The sequence below is a fragment of the Stegodyphus dumicola genome, chromosome X2, assembly GCF_044657685.1.
Source record: "Stegodyphus dumicola isolate Sdum_Otavi_A_Nest chromosome X2, ASM4465768v1".
Classification (NCBI taxonomy): domain Eukaryota; kingdom Metazoa; phylum Arthropoda; class Arachnida; order Araneae; family Eresidae; genus Stegodyphus; species Stegodyphus dumicola.
Window position 1 is genome coordinate 134,425,336 of NC_140781.1, and position 17,447 is coordinate 134,442,782.

At 33.1% G+C, this 17,447-nt stretch overlaps 1 protein-coding gene across 2 annotated transcripts in view; it reads right to left on the reverse strand.

Annotated features, from left to right (window-relative positions):
* Positions 1–17,447, reverse strand: part of LOC118198670 (cytochrome P450 3A21-like) — a 79,723-nt gene that overhangs the window by 48,379 nt on the left and 13,897 nt on the right. For both annotated transcript variants that reach the window (XM_085810008.1, XM_085810009.1), the window contains exons 3-6: positions 16,988–17,040; positions 13,661–13,757; positions 8,169–8,297; positions 6,339–6,573 (exon numbers count right to left, since the gene is read on the reverse strand). In XM_085810008.1, the coding sequence (XP_085666134.1) occupies positions 6,339–6,573; positions 8,169–8,297; positions 13,661–13,757; positions 16,988–17,040 (514 nt within the window). The remainder of the gene's footprint in view (positions 1–6,338; positions 6,574–8,168; positions 8,298–13,660; positions 13,758–16,987; positions 17,041–17,447) is intronic.

The window sequence follows — 17,447 nt, forward strand, 5'->3', positions numbered from 1 at the left end:
TATGTTTATTATGTTCAGTACAATAGAAACCAAGACATGAAAAACAAAAATCGACAACAATTGTCATCACAATTAATGAAGAAAGAATTATATTTAATACATCAAAATTACGACCTCGGTTCGTGATGCAGGCCTCATATCTCTGGCGCATGGAAGATCAGATGTTCTAAAACATATCTAGCGTGTCCCAGGCTTCTCCTGCAACTGCCAGAATGCGTACAATATGTTCCTGAGCATGTTAACGGGGGTTTTGTACACCCAGTATCTTGACGTACCTCCAGGGAAATTAGTTAATGCAAGAGAGGTGTAACGATTTTGTTGGCCAATACACCGAACCACCCTGCCGATCCAATGTTAAGCATAAGTTGTATTCAGGTGGAGACGCACATCAAGGATGTTAATGTACACAAAAATTTAACATTCCCAACATTTTAGCTATTCCGGGCATAATAAAGTTTCTTACCCTGTTCGTGACCATTCTTTCTTGTGTATTGTGTCGTCACTACCGCGCCAGGAAAGTGTTTCCGACCACGCATTGCTATGTGATTCTCCATTGTCTGCGTGAACGCTATCTTTCTTAAAAGTTTGCAACAGAATTTCTGAGACACCCTGTATGTGCATTTACACTGTAACAATAAAAGCGCGCTCGTGTTTCTGATTTCTGTAGTTTGTTTGCAAAATCGGGTAGGAAAGAGATTAACATGTCGCTACAGAGGCATAAGAGTTTGCATAAGAGGTTGATAAGCCAATTAAAATAGTTGCATTCGGCTCACAGGCCCGCTTTTGCATATGCTTACTTTATATAAATCCTACCAAATCACATTTTTCACAGCACACCCATTGCCTGAATTTTAATGCGTGTACTACTTTCTTATTTCGGTAATATACTTGGGCTTGTTTCTCTGCATAAGCTTTTTTATTTCTGCATCTATGACAGAAGAAGCTACGCGCAGTTCAAGACCAAAACATTTTAATGTTAATTTCTCTAAATTCTTTATAGTGAGTATGGAAGCGAAACTTTCTTCGTGTATACTGTGGGAAGTTAAATAACTCCTTTTCTTTCACACACACATCAAATGCCATTGATTTATTGAAGATGGAAATGGATTTGGAATCCAGTCGAATTTGGTTGTATTGCTTTTTTCAAAGAAGTGATGAAGCTTTCTCTCAAGAATACATAGGTATTAATCTACGGGTTCTAATAGATAATTTTTAGAAATCGACTAAACATTTCAGAGGATTCATTTTTTTGAACCCAGTAATTTTTTCTGTTCAAGTCAATAAATTCTCAAGTAAAACTTGCATTTTTTGATCAAGTTCATATAGATATTCAAATATGTAATCTAAGTCGAGCATTTTTTTTGCAGTTGCCTTTCAGCTTAGCTGAATATTGACAGTTATTCTCAAAAAGTATTTTTAATGTTTTCAAAGCATTATCTCTGGCCAGAATTCTTCCTCTCGGCAGCTAAAGAATTTCAGTACGAAACAACAAAGAATAATGTTTCGATCCCATTTCATAACATAAAATTAAAAGAAAATGCGATAGAAATGCTCTTCTTTTGGACGCATTCACCGCTTTTATAATGTTATTAAACACGGGTTTTAAATTTGAAAGTAATTTATTTACTACGGCAGCTTCTCTGTTAATATGTTAATTAGAGAAGTATGAGTCTAATTGTCAGTGATTCATATTTACCATGAAGTCGTATTCACTTCATGGTAAATATGAGTCTAATTGTCAGTGATGAGTCACTTATTTAAGCATCATGAGTTTCTGAAGGAATTTTGGTTGCCAGCATTCAGATCTTTCCCGATATTGCAGTAACACCATCAGCAACTTAGAAAAGATTTCCATGAAATTATTTTTGTATCAAAGTGTTCATTGATGACTTTCTGCCTAACCCTCCTGTACTGTGGTCCTATAATCATGATTACGATAAAATGTTTTGTGGCACAAGACTGTGTTGCAGCACATCGGTTGGGAAGCACTGCATTAAATAAAGAGTCACTAGCGAAGAAAGGGCATCCTATTCACCTGAAATCCAAAATTACTTTATGTAGAGTCTTGTCTACCAAATTTTAAAAATAATTTTTTAACTCACTTCTCACACCAGATCGTGATACAGTGATGTCGGATGCTCTAACAAATGAGATAACATAGATTCAAGAGATGTAAATTCTTCTCAAGAGATTCTCTAATAAATTCGTGATTGTAATTTCTATGCAAACAAAACAGTAAATCACTCTGTTCATATTTCTATCAAAAATCCCTTTAAAGTTTAAATATAATTCATTGTAATCCTTATTCTAATCTCCATTGTCTCCAGCAAATAATGCATGCTTCAATTCCAATGTACGTGCAGCTTTGAGAATTTCAGATCTGCCCAAGTATAACATATCAGATACTCACAAATGATAAAGATACCGCCTTATTAAAGCGGCCAGGCCCACCAGCGGCCGAGCGGTAAAGCCGCTGGACATTGGTAGCTCGGTCCGAGGTTCGAATCCCACGAACGGGCTGGCTGCATGGGCGTTCCCTTAGAAAGTCTTGCCCGAAGGCATCCCTCCCCTTACGCAGATAGCCATCGAGGCTTTGTCCGTAATCATATAAATCAAATGTTAATGCGACCATCGTGCTCAATCGCCAAAACTGGCAAATGTGATCACCCAAACCACAACGTGTAAATTTAAAATCTCGAAAAAAGCTTATGCGGTGGCCTCTTTAAAATGTAAATGTTATGAAAAATCTCCTGGCTTTAAAATCTGTACTTAATTTAATTTAAAGTCTGGATTTAAAAATGGAAGTATTATGAAAATGACAATTTATTTAATGGCCCGAAATTCTTGTAGGATGCAGAAGCAACAAATTCAGTGGATTTTTGTTGCTGGTAAAATTTGAATAAGTTGATTCACTCTAACACCTAAAGCAGTGCTTATACTTTCAATATTTGGGACCCAATTTTCATCGCCCCCCCCATACAATAACAATTTATTGAATGAAATAATGTACTTTGACGCTAAAGCTACAGTAAGACCTTGATTGTAAACCGTGCAAATTATCAAGATAAGTATTAAATTTTGTATTTGTTTCTTTTAAGTAATGCATATTTTAAGTAAGTTACTTTTAAGTAATATGATAAGAATTATGTTATATTTCCTTTCTAATTTTTAAATTGGAACAGACTGCAAAATAAATTTTGGAACTACTTTTATATGCGCCTTCAAGTCGTCAAATTTCTCGCCAAAAAAACTCCACGGTGCCATATTACTATCTAAATTTTTCCTCTACATTTCGAACTTTAAGCCTAAAATGTCTCCAAAAACGCGATTTTCTCACATGCAAAAACCACGTTTTGAACACACAGTTTGAGAGCTAAAAATCCGAAAAGAAAAAAAACAGTAGATAGTAAAAACGTAAAGTTTCTAACCAAAAATATTTGACAAGAATTCATGTACACAGCGATATGTTTTAACTTTAAAAAAAAATCTACGAATTGCACAATCTAGGCAGCGAAAGACTCTACGAGCTACGCACACCTCGCTTTAATAAATGAACATAACAACAATAAATTTCAAAAAATACCATGTACACAGCGTTCTGTTTCAACTGTAAAAAACATCTACCAATTGCAAAATCTAGGCACTACTCACTAATCAACAAAATAAACTAAAATAACTAAACTAAATTTCAAACAATTCAAAAAACCAACAATAATGACAGAAATTCTTACTAAAAAACAATGAACATAACATTCTACAAAAAAAAGACAATAAAATAAATGCATTTACCATAATGGATGCTTCTTCGGACAGCGGAATGTAGTTTTAACATTCCGAAACGTACTCTCTATGGTTTTTCTATGACAGCCAGACTCGCTATCCATAAAATTCATACTATGGTTCACAAATAAATGTTCGAAACCTTCTTTTCCTAAATCCTTGTAAGATTTCCAGCCATCCGAAAAAATAGTTGTACAAGGCTCAATCCACTCTTTAATACACTGCATCAGCGTTTCCTTACTTCTATCATGCACAGCCACTAAAAATAATCTCCCAAACCCTCTTGCAACCACGTCTTTCATTGCAACATAGGCCATTTCAAAACACGCACGACACGAACTAATGAGTAATTAAAACTAGCAAAAGAGTATTCAACGTCAAAAGTGTTGCCATACAACACAAAATGGCGCCAAAAATCAGCGCAGAACACATATCGCCACATTTGGTGATCTTAGGGCGCATATAAGAACCTAAATTTTAATTAAATTAAACATTTGTTTCCTCAATCATCCATTTCTAAAAGTGCAAATGTCATTAGAAAAATAGTCTAGTCTCTGTTGCTCTCTATCCATCACATTCGGCATTCTCGCGGCCATCTAGGCAGCCTATCGACCGTCTGGGCAAAAAGTGTATAAATGTTAAATCTCATGCAATTCCGGTGAGTCACGGTAGAGTCGATCCTGCAATCACTACCGAATCTACCTTGAATCTGCATTTGGTAATTTTGCGCTTTAATTGCAATTCACGGTACTAAATAACGGCAGTAGATTTAAATATAACCATGGCTAGATTTTTAAGTCGTAAGCGAACATTAGACGATAATAAAGCATAAACAAGCGCACAGACGAGCGTGGATTCGAAATTTAAATCAAGAAGATATTATCAGTAATACCTAAATTGTGGTTTACCACTACTGAAGTAAATGAAGAAGAAAGGCCCCCTACGTGTTATTTGCTCAAAACCAGCAGACAGTGTGAAACCTAATAAGCTGAAACGACATTTGGAAACGCTGCATAGTGAGTACGTTAACAAGCCTCGAGAATTTATTTATTTAGTTAATTTAATTTTTGAAGTAAAATTTAAATAATAAGAAAAGTAAAAAGAGTTTTATACGAAAGCATTTTGTTTTCAGTGCAGAAACTGAACACTAATACCATTTCCAATATCCTACCTTTGTGAAAACAGATTTTCTGTGGTGGTTGCTCTGAAGACAAAATATAGATCTCGGTTAAACATAGAAAAAGAACTTAGAATGTCAGTTTCTAATATTAAACCTTTCTTTGAATAACTTTGCTTTGCAAGACAAGCCAATGGGAGTCACTAGAAATTATAAAACTTATTCTTAATTTAGTATTGATAAATTAATTATCAAATATATTGTGAAGTACTGATACATTTATAAATACACTGTATCAGTGTAAATGTGTATTTTATTGTTTATTATGTCAGAATTTAATTTGTTTTGCTTCCTTTCAGTAAATTAATAATTTTTTTTTTAAATAATCTTTTATTTTCGACTTTTCGATATGCTCCCGCCCCCACGTAGAGTTATCACGCCCCCGAGGGGGCAGGCGCGTCCCACAGTTTGAGAATCGCTGACCTAAAGTAATTTAAATTATACCATACGAAAACATTTAGCAACAACTATATGCATTTATTCAACTCTGAACTTGCGATTTATGAAGTTAACATGTGTACCGATGAGAGGGAGGCCAGTCAACTGTGGTTTATGCATGTCAGCTGATGAGCTCGACGGTGACCAACTCCGCCTCCAGTATCTTCCACCCATCTTCTTCTACCTTCAACGTCTCCGGGAAACTTTCAGCTTGACCGTGTTTCAAGTTCCCACATGCCTCAAATAGTACACTATGCCCCCCAAATATTCTACAGGATAAGAATTCAGGCTAAAACTGTAGTATCCGGTGTCCTTACAATCATACCACCATGGAACCAAACTGATGTTTCCCTGAACTAGACAAGATCATGTTATTCGTTGCAATTCCTTAACTTATTGCTTACATCTGGTAGCACATTTAAATACAGCCTCCGTGTCTCTCTTGCCATACAGGAAATAGTCAAACAATAAATGATCAGACCAACTGATTCTGTTAAGTTTGGCAAAGTGTTTTCTGAATGTTTTCACAGAGCTGAATGAATTGCAAATTTTTCATTGAGATCATTTCAGAATTAATTAAAAGAACAAAACTTTCCGTTTTCCGGTGGTTATACAAAAGAGAATATAGCATAGTGCATTTTCTTGCATACAGAATGATAATAATTGAATTCATCTCAGAAATGGGCAAGCTATGAAGCTATCCTGTTTACACAGCCATACTTTAGTACAGTCCTTTGAATTCCAGGACACATACAACATTAGTTCAAAATTTTTAAGAACGATTCAGTAATTACGGTTATAAAATAAGAACCAGATTCTTAAATGTTATTTTATGCACAATATTATAGGATATTTAGACATATAATTTAACTAAACGCAATCTCTTAAAACTTTAATTAATATTTCTAGTTAATACATAAATATTAGAAAATTTCATGCTTACAAGCAAACAGGAGAAAGTAGCCCATTTCTAAAGAAAATGCAGCTCTAGAGTGTCTCAGGTAAGGTTCATTTTCGTCTTTTTGAGCATTTGTATGCACGCCAAGAGACGTCCTTGCAATTACATCCATTGTGAGATTTTGGTATAATTTATAAATATTAAAAGGCTTCCCTTCTTCACACTTTTTTTCTACTGTTTCTACGAATTCATCAACAGCTTGGCTGATTATGGGATACATCTTCAATGAAATCATAAATATCGTAAAATAATTTTTATATTTTATAAATAAATAAAATATTACTATGTATAGAAATGTAAGAAAGGTTTAAATTAAATTAATACATCCAGTGAACATATGTAGAATTTGAAGTGTAATATACAGTATTTGAAATCAGACAGGTTAATATGATTCATAGCTAAGAAATTTGCGTTTTGTTTTCTTTGATATAATTTTTTTTGCCACAGCTAATTAAATATTCAAGCTAAAACACACACATTATTTACCTCATAAGCTGAAACAAAATGATGCATAAATAATTTAATGCAATAATTACAAAAAACAATATAAATCACAATGCGCGGGGACATTTGCATACATTTTGAGTTTGAACCGCGCTACCGGTAGTCACCTACTATAAACACTGATTTTGAAATTTGGCTGCCATCGAACCATGAAGACTGGCGGAGACTCCGAGAAGGTTATTGCAATCGTTCTTGTGAAATCCCGAGCCCTCATATTTATCTACAATTTCGTGAAAAAGCTTTCGTCGAACTTTTGCTATTTTGTTCTGCCCTCGATTTTACTGAAAGCTCTGTTTAGAACGCTATCAGTACAAATTCCCCCCTGTCACAGGTGATTGTTCCAATCTGTTACTGTTTTGTCGACCATATACAGCTGTTGTGTTTCTCATTCAACAGATGTTAATTCTCTCAAACTGTAAATGTATCACAAATGCGATTTTACAGCCCTCGGACTCATTTTCTTCAAAGTGCAAGGGAAAAAATGCAGGAATTAGTGTTTATTTATATACTTATTCATAAAAAAAAATCGGTGTTACATCAACCGAAAGTGCAGATGTTATACCTTATGAAGTCATCCTTAGACATAACTGGCGCTAAATCGAGCTGCTTGGCTAAAGTTTCACGGTCGAGGGGATAACACAAAAATATCGCGTAATAATCTAATCCCTTTCTCGTAATAATGTAATGAAAGAGTACAATATTATACGAGGATTGAGCTGCCCATTTAATACATCCTGTTATTTCTAGCAACATAGTAGAAACAGTACGCTAGCAGAGAAACATGTATATGAACTGCAAATTTTATAATGTATTATTTCATTTGAGGGGCAATTATTTATCAAATTGTTCCCAAAAACCTGAGCAGAAAATCAATTCAAAATTCTATAAAAATTACACAGAGCTTCTGTGAAAGTAAACCTCATTTTTCGCAGTAGATCTATTGGAATAAATGAAGTTTACTGGTGAAACTTTCTTTAATCTGTTCGGCCAAACTTTCCTTTTGAAGACAAAATATTTTAAGATGCAATTTAAAATAAGCACAAAGAATGAGAGATTTTCACTCATGAAGAGATTACTAACAAAGCAAATTATTTAATTGTTTACAGAATCCGAACGCAATTTAGGAAATGAAGGTGAAAACCTTTTAATCAAGAGAGCAGATATACGAAATAATTTAGGTGACATTATCTACAAAACCTATTTAAACATTTTTGTTTTGTTTTGTTTTCACCATTTTACCTTAGAAACACAAAAATTCAAATACTTCGAAAAGACAATATCTTTTAACGTAAAATAATGAACACAGAATACCATTTTTAATTTCGAAGTTGTAAATGTTGGAGTTATAATGCTACGAATATCTTTCCATCTTTTGCCTTTGAGACCAGTCAAAGATTTTGTATTATAGTCTGTGCTCGAACGCCCAATATCAAAAACTGGCTGAAATAATAAGAAATAGTGTTAATTTAATTTCCATCATAAACATGTGGTAAAAATTAATTTTGGCTGAATAAATAAAGTCACATCTTAATCACTTACACAACATTACCAATTTAATGTAAAACTAATTCTCATGTAATACAATAATATAAAACAATTTTGGGTTTTCTTTCTTAGTATTTTACCTAAATATGAAAGGCGATGAATAAAAAGTTCACCAGGAAAAATAAATGGATTCTTTTCTCATCGGCAGACAGATCTAGAGAGCTTTAACATAAGGAAGAATCATCTCCACTCTTCATTACATTAAAAAATATCGAATTTTGAAAACGTTCAGTACACGCGAAACGTTTGTTCAGTTATAGAAAGTTCTTACGAAAGTTGCTGTTTATAATAAGTATTAAGAAGCTAAGTGTTTTTATTACGAACAACAAGAAGAAATAAAAATTTATCGCGATCGCTTAACTTTATCGCTATAATGTTTGTCTTATTCAATGTGTCATGAGTTAGTTGTAGTGATAACAAGAAATGAAAGACATCTGTTGATTTTATGGGTTTTCATGTGAAGTCGTTCGAAACGTGTTTGAGGCTAAATTTGGAAACAAAATTTGCTCTAAAAGTACGACGGATGATACGGATGTTATTCAAGCCCTTTGCTTACAGTGGCATGTGGCAAAATTAGCTCGTTATTGAGATGGCATTATTAAGAAATCTATTCCCAACAATTGTGCAATAAGATAACTATTTAAAATTTTACGCCATGAATAATAATTCACAATTTATTCAAAAATAAAAACACCACTTTTTTTAATTTCAAATGCTGACACAACATAATTAACGACAAGGTATAAAGCATTTTAATTTCTAAATTAAATCTATAACTTAAAAATAAAATTAAATTTTTTCAATTATTTAAAAATTGAGCTAATTTATTTAATTTAGGCGGTTTATTTGATAAATTAGAATCTTTGTTTGGAATTAATTTCACTAAAGGTGATTTTTTTTATTTGAAAACATACAGACTCCCCGTGCACCACAGATGTACAACAGATCAGAAGTACATTAATTAAAACATTAAAAGCTGCATGCGTAACTAAAACGAACAAAAGCAGAGAACAGCACTCTGGACTTCACTAAAACAGATAAGTTCACTGGCCATGTCACTCTGAACATTTTCAAATCGTTCTTCAAGCATAATCTAGGGCTATCAAAAGAAGGGCATGAGAAAATCGGATGTTCCACATCCTGAACATTCACATAAATTGTTTGATCTTAGATTGAAACGAAACAAGTTTCCGTAACCAGATAAAAACTGAGATACTCTAAAATTAATAGAGAGGAAAGACTCGGAAACGCAGTCTGTGGTAAACAGAAGGAAAGAACTTTTTGGTGACCTCAGCATTTCAAGATGAAATGCATTCCTCATTCCACTTAGCTAAAAGCTTCTTTTAATTAAAGGACTTCCAAAATCTCTTTGGAATGCTAATGTTGATATCAATGGTTAAATTTAGGTATCTCTAGCTAAGAAATCAGCTCTTCCATTTCCATAGAAACCGTGATGAGCACGCTCATAAGCAAAGCGGATATCAATTCCTCTATTTCTAAGCGAACTGACAGTTAATCGGGTTTCGATAACTAATTTATCGCAGCCAGTAATGTTGTTCAAAAGGTGAAGAGAAGAAAGAGAATCAGAACAAATAGGTACCTTGAGGATGCTATCCTATTATCCTTGATCCACTTACATGCGACGGAAGACGTGGGCACCATCCCTCTACCAATACGGTTAATGGGTATAGCGCAACGTCCACCTTTATCTATTGCCTAGGTACATGATACATAAGAACACACGGTGGCTACAGATAGACTGTGCAGAAGATACATATATATTCAGATGCCTAAATACATCTTACGTAGGAACATGGGGTGCATGAGATGTATAAGGGGACATTCGTAAGAACATATCTAAGGTGACACACATTAGGTGACGTACACATACTTATGAATATAAGATATATAGGAGAAGAATCAGTTACATTTTACAGGATGTTGCGAGATATATGATACAAGATGCTGTGGATACAGATATATGCAGATGCCAAGACACATAATACGAGGTGCAAAGTGATATAAGTGGCAGGATACATGGTAGATGTGATGTGATGTGATGTATTTAATTATGGCAAAGCACACTAGGGCTATCTGCCTAAAGGGAGGGATGCCTTCGTGGAGGACTTTCTAAGGGAAACTGGCTCGTATACACGTTACACATGGGGAAAACACCCACGCAGCCAGCCCGTTAGCGGGACTCGAACCTCGGACCGAACTACCAGTGTTCAGCGACTTTACCGCTCGGCCGCTGGGGGGCCTGATACATGGTAAAAGGTGCGAAATTAAGATGCATGATACAGGGTTATGCGAGATATATGTTACAATATGCAGAAGATACAAATGTAGGCAGATGCCAGGATGCATGATACGTAGAACATAAGGTACGGTAGATACATAAGGTGACAAATATAAGGACATGCATAAGGTGATATACGCATACTTAAGAAAAGAAAGTTCAAAATAGGTTACATATTAAAGGATGATACGAGATATATGATAATTATTACAGGAAGATACGAGAAATATGATATATATTACACAATGATACAAGATATTTGCTAAAACGTACAGGGTTACATTTTACAACATAGGTTAAGTATTGCAGGATGTTGCAAGATATATGATGCAAGGTGCAAAAGATACTAATATAAGCAGATACCAAGATGCATGATACATAATACATATTAAAGGATGATACGAGATATATGAAACATATTACAGGATGATACGAGATATTTGTTAAACATACAGGGTTACATTTTACAACATAGTTACGTATTGCGCAGGATGTTACATGATATATGATACAAGGTTCAGAAGATACTAAATATAGGCAGATACCAAGATACATGATATATGGTGCAGAATATGTTACATGCTACAAGATGATACGAGATTATATATGCAGATTCCAGGATACATGATACTGGATCCAGAATAAGTTACATAACTAAGATTTTGCGAGATATATGATACTAGGTGCTGGAAATACAAATTTATGCTAATGCCAGGATACTTGATACAAGGCGCATTATAAGTTGAATGAATAAGTTACACGATAGAGGATAATACGAGATAATATATGCGGATGTCAGAATACATGATACAGGGTGTTGAATAGTTTGCATGATACAGGATGATACGAAATAAATTATATAAGGTACAGAAGATATAAATATATGCAGATACAGACTATGCTAATTCCATTGCACAGTTCAGTTAGTTAACATAATACAGATAATTGGCATAAAACAGTTTCGTTAAATAATACTTGTATATACATGCAATAAGACTATCAGTGTTGTACACACATTCAATATTATTCAAGATTATTCAAAGGTATTAGATACTGGTGCCAGTCACTAAATCGCTATTTGTCTACTGTGGCAGTCCGTGATTTGGCTAAGTTTGGCACAGGTCCATATTTAGTTCTGCCAGTTTGCCCATTAGGAGCCCGATTTTTCTGACCAGGTGCCTTTGCTTTATTAAAAACGTACAGAAGCTTGTCGATTTGTGGACGGGAAGTTGACGTAAAGCTCTTCTGTAAGGGGACAAGATGTTATGTAGTGCTCCGGAGAGCCAGTCTGTCCACATGTGCACTGACTGGTATGGCTTATGCCGAATCTGTTGAAATATTCAATCCACTTACAGCAAGATAAATACATAGAAGTTCTGTCTTCAAAAACTGTGCATTCATTCCATATACGGTGTCTAAAATAACAAATCTCGGAATGGCCTTCAAAAAGAACAAATGAAAGCCAACTTCATTGTTCATCTTTCTGCAATCTGTAAAGAAAACCATATGAAAACTCATTTCAGTAGTCTCTTTATAATCGCAGAAATTTATGGGCTCTAGAGTAGCTGGATGAGGAACATCAGGGAAAGGGATAATTCCATTTATGCAGTCTTCCAAAGTATCAGTTACCAATGGCTCCAAAATATTATTCGTATATTCAATTTCGAAATCAATAGGCGGAACTGCTTGAAGAACAAAAATAGCCTCATAGCTTAAGGTTCTATAACCACTAGTAATACGAAGACGAATTCTCCGTTGAATCTTTCTGAAATCTCTTTTTTTAACGTTCTTTGCAAGAACATGTCCCCATGCACGACAGCCGTACGAAATGAAAGGTTCAATACACTGCTGATACATCCGTATCTTAACATTGAACTATTCTTAACATTGGTAGCTTACTCCAAAAGTATTTTTGGCGATTCGGTTAAAGCCATTAATAATTTTTTTCACATTTAGCAGAAACGAATTCAATGTGCTTTTTTCATGTTAATTTTTGGTCGAGAATGACACTAAGATACTTAACATTTTCCACAAATTCTAACGGAGAAACATCGAGTATCAAAGGAGCAATATTTTGTTCATTAAACTTCCTGGGAACAATCATAGCTTTACTTTCTAAGGGATTAAAAGCGTTTATGAGAAATCGCCCAATTGGAGACAAAATCTAACACAAATAAAGGTGATTCAATGAATTTTGCCTACAAGAGCACTTGTAGGCAAAATTCATTGATCATTCATTGAAAATTCATTAATTTCAAGTAAATCATTTTGTACCTTCAATTATACTGTAACCATATCCATAAGACGAGAGCAGACGATGTGAGTCTCGGGATGCCAGCCTGGCTGGAAATTATTGAATCTAAATTGCCTCCACTGAAGTACAGCTCTGTTTCTACATGCGTAACTATTTATTGTATTTCACATGAAATATAGAAATGTTATATTTATATCTCAGATTATAAGTGTTGGTTGAAGCTATTTAAACATCTTCGGCAGATCTCTTTTTTTTATGTAACAATACGGGAAATCTGTGCACTTGTAAATATTATATTCAAATTAATTTTTTCTTATGTCCATAGAGGATTTACTAAATATTGCGCTCATGGCACCCGATTCTATGCCATATCGGCAAAAATGTATATATTATTCAGTGAAATCATATAGGAAATTATGTGTAACTAATTCCAGACTACATATATTTAAAAAGTATAAACGTTCAAAAGAACTTTTCTTACTTTTAACAATTTTTTTATTAACTTACACATTATCAAATATTTGAATTAAAATCTACATAGCACATTTCTTAAGCTGCGTTGAGAGGCGCATACATACATCCTTCTATTCACATAACAAATGACATTACATGCTAATAAATTGCTCTTTGATTTACTTCTGCATTTCTAAGATAAAACTGTGTCAATTTTTGATAAAGGTGAAGGGAGAAGAAAAGCATACTTACAGCTCTGTTGGGAAATTTATGAAATTCTTTTTGTTGTATGATTTTCAGTAATTCAGGATCCGCCACTAAAAGAACTGGTCGAAGACCATAGAAATATCTATGTAGGAAAAAGATGATATAAGATAGAAATTAATTCATCAAAAATATGTTCCTAAAATATTACAAAACCAGCACTAGTTACTGATCGCTGTTCCTGACATATGATTGTAAATCACCAATGAAACATAATAGGAATCACAAAATGGCTATAAATCCGAGTAAGAAACAGGTAAAAATTATCATAACTTTATTTTACTAAATTTTATCACATTATTAAATACTAAAATATTTAATTTAGATATCCATTTAGAAGTATTATCAAATGTTTCTATTTTTATGAAAGAAAAAAAAAGAAAAAGGTGAAAAGGAAAGCATTATTTTCATTACTATAATACATTAAAATTTATATACAAATAAAGCCACATGCATTAAGAGATTAAAATGTCAGCCGTATTTTGGTCTTTAAATGTGCCTCGTATTGCAATAAACATTTGTTTTGTTTTTAATACATAATTTTAAAGCGTCAAGGCACTTTTTAGCAATCAATAATTTCATTTTCATACTACGAAATACCTGTAATAACTTCGAAAGAATATCAAAGTATACAGTGCGCTGAAAATGATAAAAAACTGATAAAAAGAAACAATCTTAACTGCCAGAGCGATGATATTTTTAGAATGGCTCACATTAGAGAAGATATGTATTTCTGTAATACGTTGTATTAAAACCATACATCGAAACAGTAAATGAAATTTAAAATTTCTATAAATTGAAACCTGTCCTGGAATAAACCAAAACGTATCAGGATGCAGTTCGTGTCTAATGAACTTATTGAATGCTTTAAGGAGTGATCTTCATATTCTGACCTTTACGTTATTTGCATGTGAGAAATTCAACTCACATTTTTTCTCCATGTATTGCTGCAAACAATGCCAAGCTGGTATTTTTTAAAGATAGTCTTTGAATCTCGATTTTAGTTTATGCGCAGTTGTTCTGATACATATTTTTTATTCTTTTATGGTTTAGGAGTAAAGAAGAATCGCTTTCATATTTCAAATTATTGGCCTAATTTTCACTCTAATGGGAGGTCTTTTGCATTAGTATAAATATCATTACGGATTATTCAGATTTAAACGTATTCCTATTAAAATATAATTACATATAACTATAATTTGTGATACATATATATATGCGTGTGTGTCTGTGTGTATACATATTTAATAACAATTTGATGAAAATTACTTTCCTTCAGAATGGATAAGCATACAAGAATAAGCATATAAGCAGAAAAGTAAATTTATTCTCAAGAGGGAAAATATATTTACGAATGTTTATAAATAATAAAACTAAATGAAAATATTAAATCATTATTAATTTAATCGAAATTTTTCTTTCTTTTCAAATAGTATACTACTTTTAAAACGATTTACAGTGGCTCCAACAATTGAAAATACACCTTACTTTTACTTGATATATCTAACTTTCAATATAAATAACACATTACCAAGAAAAGGAAACGTGTTTTTATTTTTATGCATTACAAATGTTTTATTTTAAAGTAAAAATAATGAACACTTAACCAAAATATTCTAAAACGAAAACAAATCAGAAGCATTTTAAATAAACATATGCAGATTTTTGCCTCACTTAAGAATACACCAATGACATTTTTGTGATATCTCACATATAAAGAATGAATATTTTGTTGGATATCTTTTGGCTTTTATCATCTCTTCCAAACATTGTGGTACTATATCGACCAACATTTTGCTCGTATCAGAAGATATTTTATCTCATTCGTCTTGCAACATTGTTTTAAATGTGCTGTGTTTTAATTCCGTGTTTTTGGACCGCTCTTTCGAGTGTAGTCCATAGATTTTCTATGACACTGATGTCTGGGGCCTGTGGTGGTGTGTATAACTACTTTTACAATGAAAACGACACAACATTTTGATGTTATGAGCTGTGTGTTTGGAGTCGTAGTTGTGCTGGAATATGAAATTTTCATCGAAACCTAACTTTTTAACACTTTCTTTTAGATTAAAACGAAGTACATCCAAATAAACCATATAATTCAGAATTCCATCTATAAAACTAAATTTCTTACTCCAGTTGAAGCCATTACAACCACAAACCATAACGGAGCCACCACCATGTTTAACTACAGGATGTAAATTTTTTGAATCCAAAACAATGTTGGCCTTTCTGCATACGGTGCGACGACTGTCACTGCAGAAAAGGTTGAATTTACTTTCATCAGTGAATATAATGTCTTCCAAAAGGTATTCGTCTTCAATTGATGAGCTTTTGGAAACTCCAAAACCTTTTTCTGATTTCTCAAGCTTATTAATGGTCTCTTTCTAGTAACCCTACTTTTATATCCAGCTTGTCTAATTTCGCAAAATTTCAACACTTCTGCCAATGATTTGAGAATTTTCTGCAGCAAGTTGGGCTGGACTTACTTCAGGATCACTGCTGATATCTTCCAAAATTTTCTTTTGGTGACATCACTGAGAATACCTTTCCTTCCTCTTTCACTCTTATTTTCAATCAATCCATCTCTTTTAAATTTTCCAGGGATTTACTGGACGCACATGTGACTTCTACTAACAATTTTAACTATTTCACGGTAAGATTTTCCTTTTTTATAATAATTTTAGTGCGAATTTCCTTACGTCAATACTGGTTTCTCTTCGAGGGGACATTTTCTATTTAAAAGTGTGGCTTAAAGTTCATATAACAAACTTCATCACAAAAGTGAAAAGGCTTAAGATAAGATTACATAACATTAGATCAAAATAAAAAGCCCCTAGAAAAAATATAGCGGTAGTTAAACATATTTTTATTAGTGTATTATCAATTTTTTAGACAAAAATCTGTATATGTTTATTTAAAATGATTCTGAAATTTTTCATCTTAGGATTTTTTGTTGGTTGTCTTTCTTTTACTTTAAATAAAATTAATTGTTACGTGTAAAAATAAAAGCCTGTTTCCGCTTCTTGTTAATATGTTATTCATATTGAAAAATAGATTTATCAAATAAAAGTAAGGGTGTATTCTCAATTGTTTGAGCCACTGTATGCTTTGTAACGACTCTTCGGAATTCCTTCTAGATTTCTTAAGAGCCTTTATAACGCGTATCTTGATAATTTTTATTTTACAGAAAAGAATCCTTAATTTCTATAAAACTTAAGGTTTGATTGATAGCAAGTTTTGTCACTTTTAAAATTGAGAATAATAATTACATTTTATTTATACTTAAACATTCGCATATAAAAGCTAACTCACCCTACTACTTTTCCATAATTTTCAATCCACTTTTTAGGACAGCCATAAGGATTCTAAAATATTTTGCAGCATAATATGTTACAAAAATAATAAAAATTCACTAGGTATATAGCATTTCAATAAAGAGTTACATGCAGCAGTAATGTAACTAGAAAAACGCAAAATTACTAAAGAGCATCTCATCTTGTGAGAGACAGCCTAAAATCTTTCATTGTTGAAAATGAAAAGCTTAAATGATATATTCTCGGATTTAAACATTAGCGTATGAATGGAAATTTTTATTATACAAATGAATACACAAGATTAATTGAAGAATATGCTCATGCAGTACATTTTTAAGAGAAAAGAGAATTTGCAGTGTAAGGTGTTTGGTTTAAGTGAATACGGCAAAACTTCGAGGGCTATCTGCTAAAGCGATGGGATGCCTTAATACGGACTTTCTAAGGGAAACTGCTCGTAT